The sequence below is a fragment of the Benincasa hispida genome, chromosome 12 (genome assembly GCF_027475165.1).
Source record: "Benincasa hispida cultivar pf3 chromosome 12, pf3_genome.v1.1, whole genome shotgun sequence".
NCBI classification, from domain to species: domain Eukaryota; kingdom Viridiplantae; phylum Streptophyta; class Magnoliopsida; order Cucurbitales; family Cucurbitaceae; genus Benincasa; species Benincasa hispida.
Window position 1 is genome coordinate 66,492,653 of NC_143489.1, and position 20,869 is coordinate 66,513,521.

Below are 20,869 nucleotides of genomic sequence, written 5' to 3' on the forward strand. Positions count from 1 at the left end.
TTTAACTATTATAACCCACCAACTATAATAACCATTAACTACAATAAACCAACTCGATTCCCCAAAATGCCCATTAAGATCACATATCTCGCGAAATGGTGGAGTAAGGATATTTGTAAGATCCATTATCCAACACTTGCTTGGGACGTGTGCAACAACGATGCTAATGGTATCAAGTTGGGTGAATCTGTTGATACTACAAGGTCTACGGATAGTGAGCTCAACTCGCCTATTTCCCCTTACGTGAGGTGCAACAAGCTCAACTCAACCAACTCGGATACCAATACTCCGTCTTCCCATCTTGAGACATGCGATCTCTTAGGATCTCCTTAGGATTGGGTATCATTGAGATAATCCATGACAAACTTCAACAATTGTATTTTGGAGTTGTTTTACTCGATTAACAAACATTGTTTGTTTTGATTTTTTTTTTAAGGATTTCATTAATAAGTTGTCGAACATAAATATTTAGTTTTAAGGTCAAAATGTTAGTCAAATGCTTAATGCACAAATTGTCTTTCTTGTTCAGCCTTTAACACTCTACTAGCTCATTCATCGAACTAAACAAACATAATTAGAATGACTCTTTTTTAGGGGTTTAAATATAATTTTGATTGAGGTATTACAGATTTTTTTTCCATTTTAGTCCATGTAACTTCGAATGTCGAACTTATTTCTCGTACTTTCGATAAATTTAAAAACGAATCAATACCACCGATATGTGTTTGACTTTCCAGAAAATAAACGAATATCTATTAGTATTCTATCTATATAGTTTTAAAAAAATACTCATATTGTGTATGCATTTTTTAAAATTTACTAAAAGTACATAAATTAACTTAAACAATCAAAAGTAAACAACCCAGAATACAATGACTATATAAACCAAGCCAATACAACAAATTTCGTTCACAAATAAAATGAAAGATTAAAGCTCGGCTAAAATAGTGTACTTTGAAGCCGGTTAAACTCCTGTACTTTCAAATATAAAATTTTAGTTTTCATATTTTCAATAAAATCTTAAATTTAATTATAATACACCGATATTTTTTTTTCTACTAAAAATTAATAGTATTACTGAACATTTTAACCATAATTTTTAGAAAGATTTTCGCTTCAAAATCATTATAATTATTAGATTAATCGTTGATTGGAGATTTTTATAAATAGAAAAATCATAAAAATATCTACACTTTATAGTAAAAAGTTTAAAAAATACTTGTATTTTTGGAACTTTTTGCTATAAAGTATTTATATTTTTGAATATTTAAAAAGACCTCTAAATTAATTTGTCAAAGTGAATTTAGTTTAATAGATTGACATATGTTTTGTAGGTTAGAAGTTTAATTCCCTACCATCGTTGCACTATAAAAAAAATTATTAAATTAATGTGGATAAAATCTAACAAAAGACTAAATTTAAAAGTTATTAAAAATACGGAAGCTAAAAACTAAAATTAAGCCAAGGGATCAAGATGACAATAAAAAAAAAACAGGAAAAAAAAGGAAAAAGACCAAACTAATGGACCAATAAGGCAATATACCTTCGAGGACTCTCCTCGAGCCGGGCCTCTTTTGGCAAAAAAGGGCGCGTAAAATTGGCGAAAAGGGCGAAAAAAAAAAAAAGCGCGTAAATTTACGCAATCATGATTGGGGTCTGTTTGTTATTTTATGAAAAATGAATGGCATAACTGAAAATCGAGGTTTTCTATTTCCATTATGCGGGATAGATTTTTTTCCTTCTTTCCTTACAGCACGAAAAGTGGAAAGAAAGAAACACACCGGAGAAGAAGGAGGAGCGAACAGGAAAGTGGAAGAAAGACGAAAGATTCGCAATTGAAAGCTTTCACTGCCATGTCTATGGCGTCTAGGGTTTCTCTTTTCAAGTCTTACTGAAATCTTTCCTCTATACGTAGTTTCTTCTACTCCCTGTTTCATCGTCTTTGAAAACCCTAATTCTTCATGCATCAATTTCAACTGTTGTTCTTCACTCCACTTCAAGATTGCCTTTGAAGTCGAGTCAGTTTTGCCGCAGTTGTTATGGGTGCGCCAGATAGATCTCCGGCGACCTCCAATTCTATGCAGGTAAGTTCTTTATTATGTTGGGAAGCTTGCTCGCTGCTTTGTCACTGAAAGCTACCATGCGTTGACATTTAGTTTAGCCTTGTAATTTCGTGGCTGAGATTGGTTTCTGAATGTTTCTATTTAGTCATATAGTTGAGATTAAGTATTGTACTTTTTTTGGCTGTAATTTGCGTCCGTTTAAGAGCTTGTTCGAGTGGTGGCATTGCTCGATTTGACATCTATGGAAATTTAACTTGCTCTGCAACCCAGAATTTATTTCTTGCAGTAGTACGGACCAAGAATCAAACGCTATCTTCTAATTATTTACCCTGCACTACGTTTTCAGTAAATTTGTCTATGTGCCTACTTGAAGCTTAACTGCCGAGTTTTATGAGTTTGCAAAAAATTAAACACGACAGGGAACTGAGAAACTGTATAGCTTCTGAGAAACACTGGAAGTAGTCCTAATTTTTTAATCGAGTATTTTATAACTTTAAAAGTTTACACTAAGAGGGTAACCTACTCAACATTCAACTGGTTAAGACATACTCCTTCGGCTAAGGGGTTAAAGTATTGAATCCTCCCACCCAATACGTCATTAATCTATCAAAAGTTTACACCAAGAGATTGGTGTCCTCAGTGTGAACTGGGGAGGAATTTTGTAAAAGAAATGCTTTTACGTAAAAGTATTTATAATGTAAGTGTCAACACTTCTTGAAGGAATATTAATTAAATGCTTGGAGTTGCCTCAAACGGCTTAAATATAATGCTCAGCTATCACAGATTCACAACAAAGACTCCTAATACACAGTATATATTGTTCATCAGTTTTCCAAAATAGCGAGCTAGCACTTAACTCGTGATTAAATTTATTGGTGAGGTTTAAATCTTCTTAGTTACAACTCCTGCCAAGAAAACAAACAGGCCACAAATTTCATGGTTCCACATTCCTAGCAACAAAATTTCAGCTTTTTGAAACAGCCAACATATTTTAGTGAACATCTTGATGTACTCAAGGGATACTCTCATCACAATAGAATGCTGCAGGTTTCCTGGTTCTATAAATCTCACCCATTTTGGGATTAGTGAAATATTCATATTCCTCCTGAAGGTATTAAGATCACGTCTGCTACTTTAAGATGAAGTTAAACGGAGGCAATATTCCAGCTCATAAGGCAACTTCCTCATCTAACACCTTCCCCTGATCAATGAAAGTCTCTAATTTTTTATTCTAATGTCTGGGGAACTATATCAGGTTGTCTTTTGAGAAGACAGAGAAAATTTGGTGGGGTTCTATGAAAATGACTTGGATTGAGGTCAACCTGGCTTCTTTAGGCCGACATGAAGATAGCTTAACTGGTTAAGAAACTTATCTTTGACCTAAAAATCCGAGGTTTGAATCCCCACCCCTCATGTTGTTGAACTCACAATATGTCTCCATTAGATAGGCATGTTTCTCTACTTTTTTTACATGTTTCTTCGACCACTGGATCCGAGAATTCAGCTTTATTTGGGTTTCCTCATTTGGTCATTATGAAATAGGATGACATCCATCCCCCTATTGCCTGCTATTCTAGCCGTGTGTTGTTCATCTCCTGCTGGTCAATATGTTTCTTACAACAACTGCCCTGGTCATGTTTCTAGCAGTTGACTGTTGCATGCATTCGGTTTGTCCATTAATTGACTTGTTACGCATTGAATGGGTTTACAATGATCTTGGAGAAGTTCAAACTCACTTAATTTTTATGTTATCAATTTTGTTTCTTGTAAGATGTTGTACTTCATCCTTATTGTTTATACTCTCAAATTTCAGCGTGTCAAAGTATATCGTTTGAATGATGATGGAAAATGGGATGATCAAGGAACTGGACATGTTACTGTTGACTATTTGGAGGTTTGTGACTGACTTCCCCCCTTTTATTTGTATTGGATTGGATGAAAAACATTGAGCTATCCAGAAAGAGAATAATAGAAAAGAGGTTGTGCAATCTCTCAATGAAGTTTAGTTAACATCATATTCACTGATATGAACATAAATTTAACTCTACTCAGAGATCAGAGGAATTGGGGTTGTGTGTCGTTGATGAAGAGGACAATGAGACTCTACTTCTACACCGTATTAGTTCAGATGACATTTACAGAAAGCAAGAAGGTTTTTCTTTCTTTTCTTATGTACTTTAACAATATTGTCAAAACGAGTCTTCTTTGGTGTACCTGCACTATTTTGAATTCCTGGTTGGTTTGGATGGAGACGTATATTGACTTTTGAAAGTACTAACAAAAGTTAGCTTCTTAAATATGCAGATACTATAATCTCTTGGAGAGATCCAGAATATTCTACAGAGTTAGCTCTTAGCTTTCAAGAGACAACTGGATGTTCATACATATGGTAACTATTGAATATCTACCAGCACCCTTTAATGTTTTTTTTCCCACGATAGACTAGCTGAAACTTGGCTTATCTTATTTAGGGATCACATCTGCAATGCGCAAAGGAATCTCCATTTTAATTCTCTCAACAGTAAGTACACAGTAATTTGAGGTCTTCCATTGAATGTTTCTGATTTTGTTCTTTGCACTACATATTTCATGATGGGAACTTACTGTTGTAAATTTACTGGTATCATGGTGTGGAGTGGAGGTTACATTTACTGAATTGAGGTGTTCTAGCTTTTGAGTGGGAAACTTCCTTTGAACTTAGTACCTAGTTGGAGGTTGAAACAGGAAAGGGCTATTTTGGTGTTGACACCAAAACTGAAACAAAAAACTCTGTTATACCAAAAACGGCAGTAGTTACTGGGGCTTCAAAATATGATCACCTTTGGCCTTTGTAGGATTAAAGAGATTGAAAAATCTTAATCTGTTCAGTAGCGTATGGTTTGATCTCATCTACAGTTGCATAATTTATGACTGTCAATAGTTGAGTATATTAAGGATAAAGAGTTGAGTAGTTTTCTCTTTCCATTACCTCTAAACCAAATATTTGACATTAATTTAAATATTGTTTGTAATATAGAATTTGAGCAGTGTTCCCCATCAAAATAGAATCTAAAAGTTGAATATTGGTTGTAAGGTATATATATCTTTTTTTGATGAAAGAAACAATTTATTGATATGTATAAGGGGAGAACCCCAAGCAAAGATATTACAATAAAGATCACCAATTACTGACCAAAAAAGATAAATTGAAGTGAGTGAAAGGGTGATTTAGTTTACACCAAGAAAAAGTGGTAGACAAAAAAGGAGCAGTTAGCCTCGAGGCTGATTTTCCTATCCCATGTCTGGTTTTATCTGGATCAATAGCTTTGTTTTCCACCAGAAACTAATCTTCCCTGGTCTAACAAGTTCTAAAAACCGAGCACTAGAAGAACATGTATCATTAAAAAGTCTTCCGTTCCTTTCACCCCATAAGCACCAAAGGAACACACGAATGAAGGCCAACCAAATCACCTGCTTAACACACACACACACACACATATATATGATGGGAAACGTTGTTCTAATACAGAATTAATTTTTATTATTTACTTATTTTTGTCTTTGCTGGCTTCTGTTTTAACTTAGTGCAGTGTAATTAGAAGAATAGCCTGTAAATCTTTCACAATCACATAGAAGTCAGCAGAGTGCGGGACATGATTGATTTATTAGGATTTAGACAGTATAGACTCGGTGGATGTTGATGCATGGATGAAAGTGGGAGATCTTGGAGAACTATTACCATGAGAAATCTTAGCATGAGGAGATGAGGGAGCTTTGTGGTCCATTGGAACTGTTAGAATTCTGGTGGTTTGTTAGTCAGTGGAGCTCAAAATGTTTTGCATTGTTAACCTAAGATTATGTAATGAAGCCCTGTTGGCAAAGTGATTGTAGCATTTCTTCAGAGAGCGTAAATGCTTAGTGTCATTGGATCATCGTGAGTAGGCGCGATCCACCCCTTTCTGAGTGGATTTCGGGTTCCTTAATGATTTTAGTAAATTTATCTTGGATTGCTGTCGCTTTGAGTTTCTTGTTGTTAATTTGTGAAATGCTCAGTTGGGGAAGGTTCAAAGTTTTAGTTTTAGGAGGGTTGTTGATTGTTCTTTGTTTCTGGGGTCATATACTTTGTCAGATAAAAGGCAGCACCAAGTGGCCTCTCTATTTCCTTCTTTCGATCACTTTCACTTTTTTTGGGCTTCCATCATCCTCTTTTTGAGATGATGGAGGTGCCCTCCTTGCTATTATGTTGATCGGTTCATTTGTCCTGGAGGAGGGATTTAAGGAGTTGGGCCCTCAATCCATTTGAGGTATTCAAGTGCAATTCATTTTTTTCCACATCTTATGTTCTCGACCTCCCTCATAGCTGGGCATATACTTTTTCCTCTATTCGGAAGGTAAAAATCCCCAAGAAAGTTATAATCATTGCTGGGCAGGTTTTGCATGAGAGAACGAAGACCTTAGATCATATTTATAGACACCCGTCTGTTGTGTTGCATTCTTTATGGATGACACAAGGAGGATATCAACCATTTATCCCCATGGGGTTTCCAGTATGCTTAAGTCTCTAGGGAGCCTGTGCTGGAGTTTGTTTATGCTTGTTTTGGCTCATAGCACAAACGATGATGTATTTGGTTAGAGAGGTTCCATAGGATTTTTAGAGGAATTGAGTGATCTTGAGAGGAGGTTGGGATTGGAGTCCATTCTTGTAGTCAGTAATAGTGTAGGGACTCCTTTTGTGAGTTTTTTTTTGTACGGTTTTATAATTTTTTCATTTTTCTGAATAAAACCTTAAATAAATAAAGCAGAATTAGGTACCATGGCTAATTTCTAAACAAATGTTGTATTTATTTTGGCAAATGCTTGTTTTGAATAATTCTTTGTCTTCATTTCTTTGTGGCCAGATGATACGTTCCACAGCATGAACAGTGAGTTGAGGGAGTTGCCTGCAATTGAGCTATCAACACTGCCCCTAATACTTAAGGTTAGTATGAAGGTACTAATAGAGAACTAGGCAAGACAAGCTCTAGAAAGCAATCAGCCAAAACAATTTTGGTAGAGAACTGTTTTGGAAACCACTCCCAAACACTTGAAACTTTTAGTAAGTGACTATGAGAACATGCTTTGTATAGCTATACTGGATTACTAGTCTCCTGTCAAACTGGAAAGGTCTTTTCTTATCTCTCTTTTGGGGGCTCCCCTTCTTTTGTAATTTCGTACTATCAATGAAATTGTTTCTTGTAAAAAAGATAGAGAGTAAAAAAAGAAAAAGAAAGAGAGATAGAGAACATGGTTTGTAGAATTTTTTAATTTTTTTCCTTAGAAAACATATAGCAATAAAAATCGACACTCAAAGAATCCCTTCTCTCTCTCTCTCTCTCTTCCTGCACTTCTTTTTGGATAAACAAACTCTAAGGGACTACATGAGGATTTTGATATTCAAAATCTATAAAAGTTGCAGAAGAGTAAGCTCAATCACCTATCCAGGACAATTCGAGATCCTTTGCTGCTTATCCAACTGAATCATATATAAATTTACATTCGGCAATTTCCTGTTGTCCTCTCTCTCCATATTTTATATTCCCCTTCCCTACTCTTGCTCGTCATAGGCTGCTTATTCAGTTGAATCATATTCTGGTTAGAGTGAACTACATACCTTGTAATATTGGCCGATCTATCTTCATATTGATTATTCCTTTTGTGCCTTGCATTAGGGAAATTAATTACTGTCACTTTTTTTTTTTTAATTATTATTTTTAAAATAATAAGGAACTAGTATTTCATGTCTACCCATTGTGATGTACTCTCTGCCAGTATGGCATGACATTTTAACTACTCTTTAATACCGCCCGCTTCTTGGAAGCATGAGTGATTGGTTTCTTAAGATAAATATCCTCCTTCCCTGGTTTAACTCATCTTTTTGATTATTTGGATGGGGACAATCCTTCATATTGATTGATACTTTTTTTGTTTAGATTGTTGTTGAAAGTGGCATTACAGATCAGATGCGGTTAGTGGAACTCATAGTTGCCAATGTAAGATTTGGACAACTTTGTGACTTTCCATGTAAATTTGGGTTCTCTTATGACTTCTACATGAAATCTTTATCTTGGATGAACAAGAATGAGTGTTTTGACTGACAGTTTTCCATAATGCAGCAAGATTTTTTCAAAAAGCTGATGGACATATTTCATATCTGTGAAGACTTGGAAAATCTTGATGGTCTTCACATGATATATAAAATAGTCAGGGGGATCAGTCAGTATCTTTTTTGGTTATATTTACTATTATCGCCAGCAATTAATGTTGTTTGTTACTTATTATTATTATTATTATTATTTTTCAGTCATGCTGAATAGCTCACAGATCTATGAGAAAATTTTTGGAGATGAATTAATCATGGACATCATTGGTTCTCTAGAATGTAAGCTCTGGTATTTTTTCAATTGATGCTCATCTATACTTGTTTCTTTATATTTAGACTAGAAATATGTCGTGCCCTAGAGGATATTTAATTTCATCCTGGTTTTTGCTGCTCTGATTTTGTCCAATTTGTCCAATATGTTGTGATTATGAATTCTGTAACAGTAGGCTTATTGGAAGGCGGGTTTGTAGCCCTCTTTAACGTGGGTTGAGAAGTTCTATACTCTTTTATCTTATATTACATCTCTGATTTGTTAACTAGAACTGGGCTTTGTATATAGTTTATCTTCTGCTAATTTCTCTACCTGTATATATTGCTCTTTTGTGAAATAGGTATTAGGGACTACCCTCAATGACTTAGTTCTTCTATTTTTGTGAAATAGGTATTAGGGACTACCCTCAATGACTTAGTTCTTCTATTTTTTATGTGATTGGCAGACGATCCAGAGTTGCCTCATGTCCAGCATCATCGTAATTTTTTGAAAGAGCATGTCATTTTCAAAGAGGTAATGTTGTTACCTAGCTGTCCATATTCAAAAGTGAGGGAAAAGAACAGTGGGCCAAGGGGTCTTATTATGCAGTCTTCTGTGGAGGATTTTACTTGTATATATTACATATGTATTCGCTTTCATTTTTGTAGGCTATACCCATCAAGGATCCATTGGTTTTGTCGAAGATACATCAAACATACAGAATTGGCTATCTAAAGGTTTGGGTCTTTGGTAGATGCAATTTCTCTATCCATTGAGCTAGCTGATAATGTGCTGTTATCTTGGATTTCTTTTCCATAGGATGTTGTTTTGGCTAGAGTATTGGATGAGTCCACAATTGCAAATCTAAATTCCATTATCCATGCAAACAATGCGCTGGTAGGTTCTTGGAACCACATGCTTGTTTTTGAGCTGATGTGTAGACACTCTAACATCAGGTTTCATTGTAGGTTGTTTCTTTGTTGAAGGATGACAATACATTTATTCAGGAGTTATTTGTAAGGCTGAAATTGCCAACGACGTCTGAAGAATCTAAAAAGAATTTGGTACTTTTGCTTCTAAGCATTGTTTTTCCCCTTGTTATGTTGTGGCAACATGCAATTTCTTGTGCTTTAGTTCAATCTAATTTTCTCCCTAATGCTGTACTTGTAATTTCCTATTCTCAATTTCTTGAGGTATATTTTGAGTTCTTTTGAATTGAATGTAATCATAACTAATTATCTTGTTTTAGGTACATTTTTTGCACGAGTTTTGCAGTTTAAGTAAAAATTTACAGATGGTTCAGCAGCTACGACTATTTCGGTACCTTCTGCATGAGATACTATTATTTTTTTTCTTTTAAAAATGTAATTTCTGTTTGAAAATATTCAAAGTCATGAAAATTACCAAACCCTACAACTTTGATTCTTTGGATATTTTTGTATTTCAATTTAAGACGCTGATAGCCAGTTGCTGTTTTCTTAAGGCTTCTCGTTGAGTTGTTTCAAATGGTGAACTTATTTTGCAGGGATCTTATGAATGAGGGAATTTTTGATGTCATTGCCGATGTATTACAAAGTCCAGATAAAAAATTTGTGTTAACTGGGTAATGTCTACCTTCTGATTAAATTTTGATTTTGTTTGAGTGCATTGCCATAAACTATATTTTTTTGAACTGTAAACTGTTTTACAAACCTATTTTTAAGAAGAAACTTTTACATTGTTCACTTATTCGTACCATTCATTGCAAGTTTCTTTGGTTCTTAAGAAAAGAACAAAGGTTTTTATCCGAAAAAGACCTTTGATGGTTTGTTTTTCTCCTGTAGAAAGAACCATTATGATAATAACTCTATTGAAAATACAACCTTGAACTAGATTTGTCTTATTTTGAGCAGCACACTTGTCTTCTGCTTTCTTCCATCTATTTTTAATTCATTCTTTTTATGCATCTCAGTAATGCATTGTTTGCATGGATGCAGGACAGATATCCTTATTCTTTTCTTGAACCAAGATCCAAATCTTCTACGTTCTTATGTTGTTAGGAAGGAAGGAATTCCACTCCTAGGACTGCTGGTACATGATTCTTATCTGTTTTGTCTGATGTGAACTTTTTTATTTTAAACGAAAAGGAAAACTTTCATTAAGAAAAGTGAAAAAAAATACTCCCTGGTACTGGATGTTTGTTGGGGGGGGGGGGGGGTGGGGGGTGAGAAAAGGGCCCCTACAAAACAGATCAATAGCAGAGGAGGCCGAACAAAAATACAAAGAAAAAAGTATTTCAAGGAAGGGCTCCTGTTCTTATTTACATGTTTGGTTAGCGCCAACCTTCATGGAATGGGCAATATTGGGAAAAGTGATGCAAGTGAACTTGTGAATACAAGTATATCCGACATACAATTTATTAAGTCAGATGTGCCATTGACATGTAGTAGTAACCCTTTTTTCAAGCTGAATTTTTAACAGAGGGTTAAGCTAGTGAGAAAGATAATCGACCAACATTTTTCTAAACTATAGGTTGAAGGCTTGATTACCGATTTTGGTGAGGAGATGCACTGTCAGTTTTTTGAAATCCTCCGATGTTTACTGGATTCCTACACACTATCAGGAGCAGGCCAGGTTTGCTCAGCCATCTACTTTTATCCATGTTTACTTTGGTTAAACCTTCAAAATGATATTTTCTAGTTGAGTTGTATCTTTTAATTAGAATGTAGCTCTAGTTAGGAGGTGTTTGAAACAAGGAGTGAAGTTGTGAAGTCTGGAGAGTTGTGAATTCCTAGGGCCCTCGACATAAGGAGTTAATAAGACATATGATGCTTTTTTAGTTGTGGGGCCCACAAACTTCTTGAGCTAAACAGGAGTGGAGTTCACAACTCTACTCTTGAACTCCTTGGGTCAAACTCTCCCTTAGGTCATATCTCACTCTTGTTTGTCCATACTTAGGTTGCATGTTCTTACTTTTGGTCTCTATACTTCGTTCATACCTAGGTTGCAGGTTCATGAAAATGCTATGATTACCCTATAGTTCCTCCTCAATCCGCCTAGGGGGGAGAAGGGTGGCTTTTTGTGGCTTGCGGGGTGTGTGCTATTGTTTGGGTTTTGTGGGAGAAGCGAAATAGTAAGACTTTTAGGGGTGTGGATAAAGACCCTAGTGAGGTTTGGTCGATGGTTTGCTTTCATGTTTCCTTGTGGGCTTCGATTTCAAAGACCTTTTGTAATTACCCTATAGGTGTCATTTTGCATAGTTGGACTCCTTTTTTGTAAGGGGTTGCTTTTGTGGGCGGGGTGTTTTTGTTTGCCCTTGTATTCTTTCATTTTTTCTCAATGAAAGTTATTCTTATTAAAAAAAAAAAAAGAAATACTATGATTACAAAGATCTGAGCTGTACAATATTTACAAAAAGAATCTAAGGTCTTTGTATCTGAAAAAGTTATTTGATTTCTCAAAGTCAGAAAAGAGCCCTCGATGCCAAATTGTATAGGCCATTGGCTTTGCCTTCAAAATGCCAATCCATGTGGTATTTTAAAAGCCAATTACAGTGACCTCAGTTTATAAATCTATTCAGATGCATTATTGCAATACCTCATTGCCTATGCCACATTATATGAATTCTCACCTTTTGTCGCGGTATGCCTATCAAAGTCCATGATGTCTGTTTGTGGATTTATACTTGTATTTATATGAGGTTCTCAGAAATAGTTGTCATTGATCTTTTATATGAGATGCAATCTGTGTTTAGGCTTGCACAATTTCTGCTGTATCTCCACTTTACATTGACTGCGAGATTGTGTATTTGGCGCTGCAGAGAGAAACTGTTGTCGAGATATTCTACGAGCATCATTTGGGTCAATTAATTGATGTTATAGCAGTGTCATGCCCTCCAGAACATCTTTATCCATTAAGCAACAAAACTGGACACTCTGGTTTATTAAAGAATCGGAGCATAGTAAAGCCTGAAACACTATCCAACATTTGTGAACTGCTTTGCTTTTGTGTTCTGCACCACCCTTACAAGATAAAGTAATATTTTGTCCCCTTTTGGTTATTTTACAATTGAAGTTTATTTCAACTATAAAAGTTATTATTTTGTGTTATTTCATTTTGTTTTCAGGTCCAACTTTCTCGTGAATAACGTCATAGATAAAGTGTTGTTACTGACTCAAAGAAGGGAAAAATATTTGGTTGTTGCAGCTGTTCGGTTTGTTCGTACTATTTTATCTCGACATGTAAGTTGAATCAGCAGTGAATATATTTTATCTTTTATTTCTTTCATCATGGTTATTGGACTGATGACATAGCAGTTCTTTTCTTCCCTTCCCGGGAAATTAAATTTTGAATTGTAATCAGTGAAATAACAGTTAATAGGGATTATACTTGACATCAATTCCCTAGTTGCTAATAGGAGTCGTTGCAATCTGCTCAATTCTGCTGTTTTAGATTACAGTTCTCGTCTCTCTTCCCGGGGGATTAAATTTTGAATTGTAGTTACACTGAAATCAGTTATTGGGGATAATAATTATACTGGATATAGTCATTCCCTTAGGATTAAAGAACAATAGTACCTATTACTTGTTTGATTTTCTACTTTTACGGATTGAAATTGGTAAATGTACTGAATTGTCTTCTTTGTCTATATGCAGGATGACGATCTGATAAATCATTTTATCAAAAATAATCTTTTAAAACCAATTATAGATGCCTTTGTTGCTAATGGGAATCGTTACAATCTGCTCAACTCTGCTGTTTTAGATTTATTTGAATATATCCGCAAGGTCTCCATCTTTCTTACCGTACCTTTGTTCTTTGCTGATTCCGGTAGAATATTTATTTAGTGGTTTTGTGCTTCTAGCAGGAAAATCTGAAATCTTTAGTTAAGTACATGGTCGATTCATTCTGGAATCAGTTGGTTCAGTTTGAGTATTTGGCTTCAATTCAGTCTCTAAAAGTAAAATATGAGCAGGTATTCTCAAAATTTTTGTGAGATAATATCCTGTTTTGCCTTCCAAAAATTGTACTGTTTTGTGTTTGACATCTCTATTTGCAGTGCCTAGACGATTTTGGTACAAGAGGCACAACTACTAATGTGTTAGATCCTAGAAAAAGAATCGAGGAGCGTGCTTTGGAGAAAGAAGAAGAAGACTATTTTAACGAAGAGAGGTAAGCATTGTTTCTATTTTCTTACCGTGGTGAACTGAAATGAAAATTTGAAGGATTAACTTTACCTGAAAAGAAGAGTGATGAGTACTAAGAAAGCACTATAATTTTTTAATGAGCAGCAGGGAATTTTTATTTCATTATATGCTACATATTTTAACTATTTCTTCAAGTAAGATATTGAATCTGGCTGAAATTAACTCGTTACCAATCAGTGATGAGGAGGATACTGCAACTGCATCTGTTTCAAATGTACAGAAAGCGCAGTCTTCACCTGTTCTATGTAATGGAGTTGCTGCAAGTTACCCTCCACCAAGGTACTGTGATTCGCTTTAACCAGAAAATTTGATTACAAAAGCAGTTTTTGATTGTCCTCAACTCTTACAGTCCTCGACCTGGTGGTGGACTTGTTGACTACGATGATGATGAGGACGATGGAGACTACATGCCACCGCCAAGAAAACAATCAGAAACGGTGGAAGAAGATGAAGGAGCATTGCATACCCTCAGGTTGAAGCGGAAACCTCTTCACAAGGACAAGGATTCTGAGAAGGTGAAAAAGCAGCGACTGGGGAAAAACTCCAAGACAAAAGATGGTGTATTTGCTGCCTTGTGTTCTACATTGAGCCAAGCAGTTCTGCCCAACAAGAATGCAGCGAGCTCTCAGCACTCTAGGCCCCATCCAATTGATGGGAACAAAAGTTCAGAACACGAGAGTCCGAAAGAGATGGATGAGAATGCTTTAAGAAGCTCAACTGCTGATGATGGCAGTAGCAGTTTGGATGAGGAGAACCATACAGAAAAGCAACCAATTTCTTCTAAAAAGTGTTCTGATCCGTTGCTTAAACCTTCAGATAATAGACAGTTGAATGGAGAAGACTGTTCATTGATTCCTCCAAACTCCTCTCCTGAAATGACTGTAAATGGATCGTAGGTTCTCTCTTCATGGCAGGGTGATTGCAATTTTCTTCCATTTTCGTTTGCCTTGTGAATATGCTTTGGTGCGAAAAGGGACCCGGACTAGTCATGAATCGACAACTTCAAAAGGAAGCTAGTCTTGGAACAAATTGGCTTCAAGGCTTTCCATCAAAGGCAATGGAGCTAGTTGATGCCTGTAAAATAGTGTACTGACCGAGTGGTGGATTGGAAGCCTTCTTGTGTTGCATTCGTGCGCTCAAACAACCTTCCACCAGACCCTTTTTTTTTATCGCGAGTTTAGAAAACCGTTGCTTTAAGTTGAACAGTTGTTGGCATCAATTTTGTTATCTGATTTGAACCCCTCCCCCCCAACCTCCACCCCAAACACCTAAAAGAGATAGGGGGTGTATACAAATATTTATATCCATGGGTTCAGCTGTGTAAACTAATGTCATTCAGTAGACAAGAACGGGCAAGTTCCTACCAAACGATATGGATTTTATTACTTGCATTGCTCATTCAGTTGAGTGTGTTTCTGACACACGGTTCTTCTGGGTTGGGTTGGATCAAATTTTAATCTTTACGTTCTACTGAGCTTATCTACCTGAAATGTAGTGTAGACGTCTGTATAGCGGACTTTTAATTCAGGATGTGTTTATTTTTGGTCTTTTTGGGGAGTTCGAGCTGTTTCTACTTTTGCAGGAATTGCCTTTTCTTGCTGAAGTTGCAATTATTGTTTTTCATTTTAACCTTCTGCTTTATTTGATGATGGTGGACAGTATTTTAGGATGTGTTTGGATTGACTTTCTAGGTCTTTAAACAAGTGTTTCTTAGTAAAAAAAGTGTTTATAAACACTTCGAATGTCGATTCAAATGGACTCTTTGGTATGATTTCACCACAACTTTACGAGATGGAGTTTGAATATTCAGCTTGATAATTCGTGGAGAACAGAAGTTTCAAGTTTTAGGGTGAACAGTAATTTTGGTTTAGGTTTGAAGTTGAAGTTTATTTCGAATACTTCATATGTTGATGTTTGTGAAACAGTTTTTAACTTTTAAATGAACCATGAGTTTAATTGACGGTAGCCAACTTGATTAATCATTAATGATGACATTTTCTTGCTGTCATCATCTGTGCTTGTAGTCTGACACGTGGTGTTACATTGCTGTTTTACCACGATATTGTTGTCTCACAGTTTTGCTGTAATGGGGATTCAAATCTGGAATGGATCGTTCTAGATGAAGGCATTTGATATGGCAAACAAATGCTCAAATTTGGAATGAATGTTTCAGATCTGAATGTTAGTTTCAATTGGGAATGAACACCTGGTTTTTTCCTCGGATTGGGAACAAATGTTATCAGTTTGAGGAATGAATGCCCACTCTAATGGTAGTGCGATATGGGCTGGTTGGTAGTACGATGAGTGTGTTTGCTTGAACAAAATAAAAAGAAAGTGTAAGAGTGGAGAAGAGAAAGAGGTAGGTCATGACTACTTTACAGTCTAATTAGCAATTTTGCCATCGAAGATTGATCAACATGTTAAAACTACCAAATTAGCATAACCTGATCAAATTAAGAGTGAGTCAGTGGAAGGTCTATAAATTTTCAATTTTGTGTCGTATGGTTCTTAAATTTTGTATTTAATAGGTTTCCGATATAATCATAAAACAATCGATATATAATCTATTAGATAAAAGAATTTAGTTTTTTGATTACTTAGGATGTCAAAGTTAAATCATATTAATATTGTTTAATTATTTTATATATGTGATGTGTATTATTTTTTAATTAAAGCATGTTCATGCATATCGTATGCCATTTAGATTTAACAAATCCTAAAACATGCATATTATATATTATAACTAATTATAACATATAATAATGCATTAACATGCTTAAGTGCAACTATTGAACTATAGTGGTATGACTTGATAGTTAATGAATAGTGATTAATTTGGTTTTAAAGAGTTTTACTAATTAATTACAAATCATTGAAGCTCATGATCTGTAGGTTCATTAGGTCCCTCTACTAGCTCATAAATTGGATTAATAAATTGAGTATTGTTGGATGAAATTTGGAATTAGAGTTATGAGTTTGAAATGTTAAAATTCAATTTTAGGGTTTTCAATTGATTGTATACAATACAATTAAAACATTTAATTTAGTCGAAATTAAACAAAATTGGAGAATCATTTAATATTTAAATTATGATTTAAATATTAATTATATGAAATTGAATCATATTGGTGGAACTGGTGTTTTATTAATTTAATATTAAGAATCAATAAACACTCTAACAACCCTTAATTTGAGTTTTAAACATGCAACTCATGAGGAATTCATAAGAAGGTTTGAACTACACCATTACCTTTGAAGATCTCTCCACAAATTCAGCTGAATTTCTCGAATTTGAGCTTGAACCTTCAAATAGACCACCACCAAGATCTTCTCCGCTAAATTTAAGAAGGAATGTGTGGTAGAAACACTCAAATTGAACTGAATTGAGGATGAACTTTCGTGGGTTTAGAGTGTTTTCAAGTTGGCAGCATAACATTACATTTTGTTAATATGTTCTTACACATTAAAGACATTATTTTAAAGTCTTTGTATTTAGACTAAATTATTTTGAAAAGAGTTTTAAAATAGGATTATTTTTAAATATAGAAAAATCAATCAAAATATTAATAAATATAACAAAATTTCACTATCAATATGTGATACACTACTATCTATATTTATTTGTATAATGACTGACACAAATAATAGTTTTTCATAAATAGATTGTGATATTTTATAATAGACACGGATAGTGGTAGCAGGATATCGAAAAAAAAGAAAAGGAGTGCTAAATGAACCTTCGTCCGAAAAAGAAAAATGATGAAAGAAAACTTTTACTGGGTACACTTTATAAAAGTAGTAATTTAATATTTGAATTTTAATGGGTGACAATTTCATCCATAAACTTATATAGAGTAATAATTTAATTTATATACCTATAAAATTATTTACTATTTTAGTTATTGTTGCAAAAGATACGATCAAATTAATCGTGTGGTTTTTATTTCTTTCTTAATTTTAATTTTATAGTTTATAAATAAATTGATTTTGGTGCAAATAGACGGAGTGAAATCCACGTAACGAATTTAATTTTCGTAAAGTTGCCACGTAGCCGCCCTTTTCGTAGTTTGAAAAGCGACATGTCATCATCTTGTAACACGTGTCATTCAGTTCTTTTTCTCTATCTATTTCTTCGGCGTCTTCCTTATATATTCTTCATCTTCCTCGGCCCGGGAAGCGCACGCGAACGTTTCTTCTCGCTCACTTTAGCAATCAAATCGACTGCACTGCAGATTTTGGAGTTCAATCTCTGATTCCATACAAGATTTCGAAGAAGAAATGGGCAGAAGCCTTGAGAATCTTTCATTGGTTGATGAAATCCGATGCTCCCATGGCGGAAGCTTCTTGTATGACCTTGGCCATCCTCTTCTCAATCGCGTTGCTGATAGCTTCGTCAAGGCCGCTGGGGTTCGTAAGCTTTCGCGATCTTAATTTCTGTTAATTTCTGTGATAATCTTGATTTGGTAGTGTTTTGTATTGGAACTCAATGTGGTCACCTAAGATGTCGATAATTCTTTGTACAGATAGGTGCATTGCAATCTGTGTCTCGTGAGGCTTATTTTACGGTTGCAGGAAGTAAGATTTGTTTCATTTAGTATTTTTCAATCCGATCCACTTGCTTTGATTCCACTGGACTTTAATTTCATATCTCCTCTCTGTTTTGATTTCGTTTCATTTTCGCGTATTCTCGTTTAGGAGATGGTTGATGTTAAATTGGTTAACAAAAATTTGTAATGCTTGGAAGAATGATATCGTTCGTACAGGTGTTGATTCGAACAGTGTACCACCGCCTGAATTAGCGAGCATTAGAAAGCAACGTTTTCCAGGTCTTAAAGGTATTCATTCTTCTGAAATGTTGTTAAGTTTGAATTTATGTTGTAAATTGAGTTCTAATAATTGGATATGTTTTGGATTGATACCACCTGTTTAAATTGTGCATTATTTTAGGCTATATATGAGAAAAATTATTGTTTCTATAAACTGAAACCGAAGTGCCCCTTATTATTCCGTATAATTTGTGTAAAATCTAAGTTAGTTTGTCCTTCGAGATGCTTGAAGCTCGTTTCTTCATTGATGTGCAGGTGAAACTAATAAAGAGTCTCTTGAAGCCATGGTGAGTGCTTGTAACGGGCGATCAAGTATTGGGTTTATTTGCAGTGGTAATTGTTAATAAACATCTTATAAATTTTCTTTTTATGGTGCACCATAGGTGAAGAGCGTGGGAAAAGAATCCATCCAATGGGGTCAGTATCACTTTTCTGAATCAATCGTTCAGATATACTATTCTGGCTGAAATGCCTTTCTTGCATATCTGGTTTATGTCTTTATAAAGTCACTAGTTAGATGGATCATTTAGTTGAGTGCTTTTTCACGAACGGGACTATTTAGTTCCTCTTTAAGATTCTCCCCGTGGCACTTTTATAGGTTTGTTCTCTTGGAGGTTTGGACGCTATTAAATTTACTTTAAGCTTATAATATTTCTCCTTGGAAGACTATCTTCTCTATTTCACCCCAAAGGAAGGATATGTGGAGAAAAGAACTACCAAGCTTTTGGTTTAGTGTTGTCTAATTTTATTTCATTGCGCTCTGCTAATTTTGTTATTTTTATTTTTCGGCTGTAGGATTAGCTGCTGGTGTTTACTCTGGTCTCACGTACGGTTTAAAGGAGGCCCGTGGAGCACATGACTGGGTAAGCCTTCCTTCCGCAATTTACTAACAAACGTTTTAATTAAAGTATTATATGGGCAGGGGCGGGATAAAACTTTTCATTAGGTGGTAACTTCTTATTATTCTATGTATATATTAGACGCAAGTTTAGAGCACATAAAGACCTTAATCAGAAGTGTATATTAGAAGTAAGTCTATCAAAGAGGGCCTAATTTAGAACCTCTGCCTCTAATTTCTGTTTGTTCCCTAAGTTCTAAAATGATATACCTTAAATTGTTTTATTTCTATTTAGTCCCTAAGTGAGTTTTGTCCTACACGTTAATTTTTTGAGCCTAAAATTTAGAACCTCTAGCTCTAATGTCTGTTTATTCCCTAAGTTCTAAAATGTTATACCTTAAATCGAGTCACTAAGTGAGTTTTTGCCTACACGTCAATTTTTATTAATTATTTAAAAATAATTATGTAGTGAGATTTTAAATTTAATTTAAAAATGATAAAAATAGTGACTTAATTATAATGCTTTTAATAATTTTTAATTTATTAACCTTTTACGAAAATCAAGATTAAAAGTGTAAATCTTGAAACATGGATGGACTTTTGAAGACTAAAATAGTAACATTTAAAACTCAGGTTTCTAAATTGAAATAAAACTTAAAACTTAAAGGATTAGATATGTAACATTTTGAAACTAGTTCCTAAATAGAATTGATCCTAATTTTAAGGACTTAAAGGTATTTATCCCTAAAATTTATGATTTTCTAACCTAAAACCTACCACCTACCCCAATTTTTGGTCGTCATCTTAAGCAAGTGTTTGTTATAATTCAATTCATGAATTTCAACTAGTTTCGGTAGTTCCTCTCCTGTAGGACACTATAAACAAGCACGGGAAGACCCACTTAAGACTCTTTGTTCTTCTTGTCCCGTAAGAAGGGTTTATTTATTTATTTATTTTTAAAAATTATATAAAAAATTATTTTTGTTGATACGATTCTTGTGTTGTCCCAAGTCTTGAAATCTTAGTCCATTCTTTCATCCCATTGCAGAAGAATAGTGCAATTGCAGGTGCCATGACAGGCGTAGCTGTGGCACTTACATCGGACGAGTCTTCTCACGAGCATATCGTACAATACGCCATCACTGGTGCTGCTGTGTCGACAGCTGCAAATATTTTTGCTGGCATATTTTAGGGCCACCAGTATTGGGAGGCATGTGTATGGCCACCGAAGCCATTTCACAAAATCCGGGATGACATCTTCTCATATGTTCATTCTGTCTTTAATTAAGATGACTATATGATGCTTTCTCTCGTTTGGATTTTTGGTTTGATATTAAGTTGCGCCTAATGCTTCTTCATTCGTGGACTCCACTTTTTCTTTTCCTTCTTGTTAAGACTAACTAGGAAATGGTGTTCTGTTTTACGAATAAATCTTGGGATTTTGTGTAGTAGTTAGTTATAAACTTATTAAGCACGGTTGGGATTGGTTGGTGGGGCTTTTGAAGTATCACAATGAAGCGATCTCTCGTTTGGAGATCAAAGCAAGTCGGAACTCAAAACAGTAATATTACCAACATTATGAAGCTTC

The 20,869-nt window shown here is 34.8% G+C and overlaps 2 protein-coding genes across 2 annotated transcripts; both read left to right on the top strand.

The window, feature by feature from the left end:
• Positions 1-1,565: 1,565 nt before the first annotated feature.
• LOC120092984 (binding protein) lies at positions 1,566-15,019 on the top strand. The gene is made up of 24 exons (XM_039051265.2): positions 1,566-2,084; positions 3,877-3,957; positions 4,116-4,215; positions 4,368-4,452; positions 4,535-4,584; positions 6,941-7,020; positions 8,012-8,071; positions 8,195-8,294; positions 8,383-8,460; positions 8,898-8,965; positions 9,100-9,168; positions 9,251-9,328; positions 9,400-9,495; positions 9,681-9,751; positions 9,957-10,034; positions 10,408-10,501; positions 10,943-11,044; positions 12,231-12,445; positions 12,537-12,651; positions 13,066-13,197; positions 13,278-13,385; positions 13,470-13,582; positions 13,795-13,896; positions 13,967-15,019. The coding sequence occupies exons 1-24, from the start codon at positions 2,040-2,042 to the stop codon at positions 14,511-14,513; spliced, it is 2,667 nt and encodes an 888-aa protein (XP_038907193.1). The 5' UTR covers positions 1,566-2,039; the 3' UTR covers positions 14,514-15,019.
• A 2,697-nt stretch (positions 15,020-17,716) lies between these two features.
• On the top strand, positions 17,717-20,639 carry ATOEP16-2 (Mitochondrial import inner membrane translocase subunit Tim17/Tim22/Tim23 family protein). Its single transcript, XM_039019406.2, has 7 exons — positions 17,717-18,024; positions 18,141-18,192; positions 18,381-18,452; positions 18,699-18,730; positions 18,827-18,860; positions 19,239-19,306; positions 20,330-20,639. The coding sequence occupies exons 1-7, from the start codon at positions 17,896-17,898 to the stop codon at positions 20,471-20,473; spliced, it is 531 nt and encodes a 176-aa protein (XP_038875334.1). The 5' UTR covers positions 17,717-17,895; the 3' UTR covers positions 20,474-20,639.
• Positions 20,640-20,869: the final 230 nt, after the last annotated feature.

Bases quoted from the DNA above. Each gene is read 5' to 3' on its own strand.
- ATOEP16-2 (XM_039019406.2), top strand. From the start codon at position 17,896: ATGGGCAGAAGCCTTGAGAATCTTTCATTGGTTGATGAAATCCGATGC. The intron at 18,025-18,140 runs GTTCGTAAGCTT...TTCTTTGTACAG, and splicing joins GCTTCGTCAAGGCCGCTGGG to ATAGGTGCATTGCAATCTGT. The intron at 18,193-18,380 runs GTAAGATTTGTT...TCGTTCGTACAG, and splicing joins TTATTTTACGGTTGCAGGAA to GTGTTGATTCGAACAGTGTA.
- LOC120092984 (XM_039051265.2), top strand. From the start codon at position 2,040: ATGGGTGCGCCAGATAGATCTCCGGCGACCTCCAATTCTATGCAG. The intron at 4,453-4,534 runs GTAACTATTGAA...TATCTTATTTAG, and splicing joins ACTGGATGTTCATACATATG to GGATCACATCTGCAATGCGC. The intron at 9,329-9,399 runs GTAGGTTCTTGG...GTTTCATTGTAG, and splicing joins TCCATGCAAACAATGCGCTG to GTTGTTTCTTTGTTGAAGGA.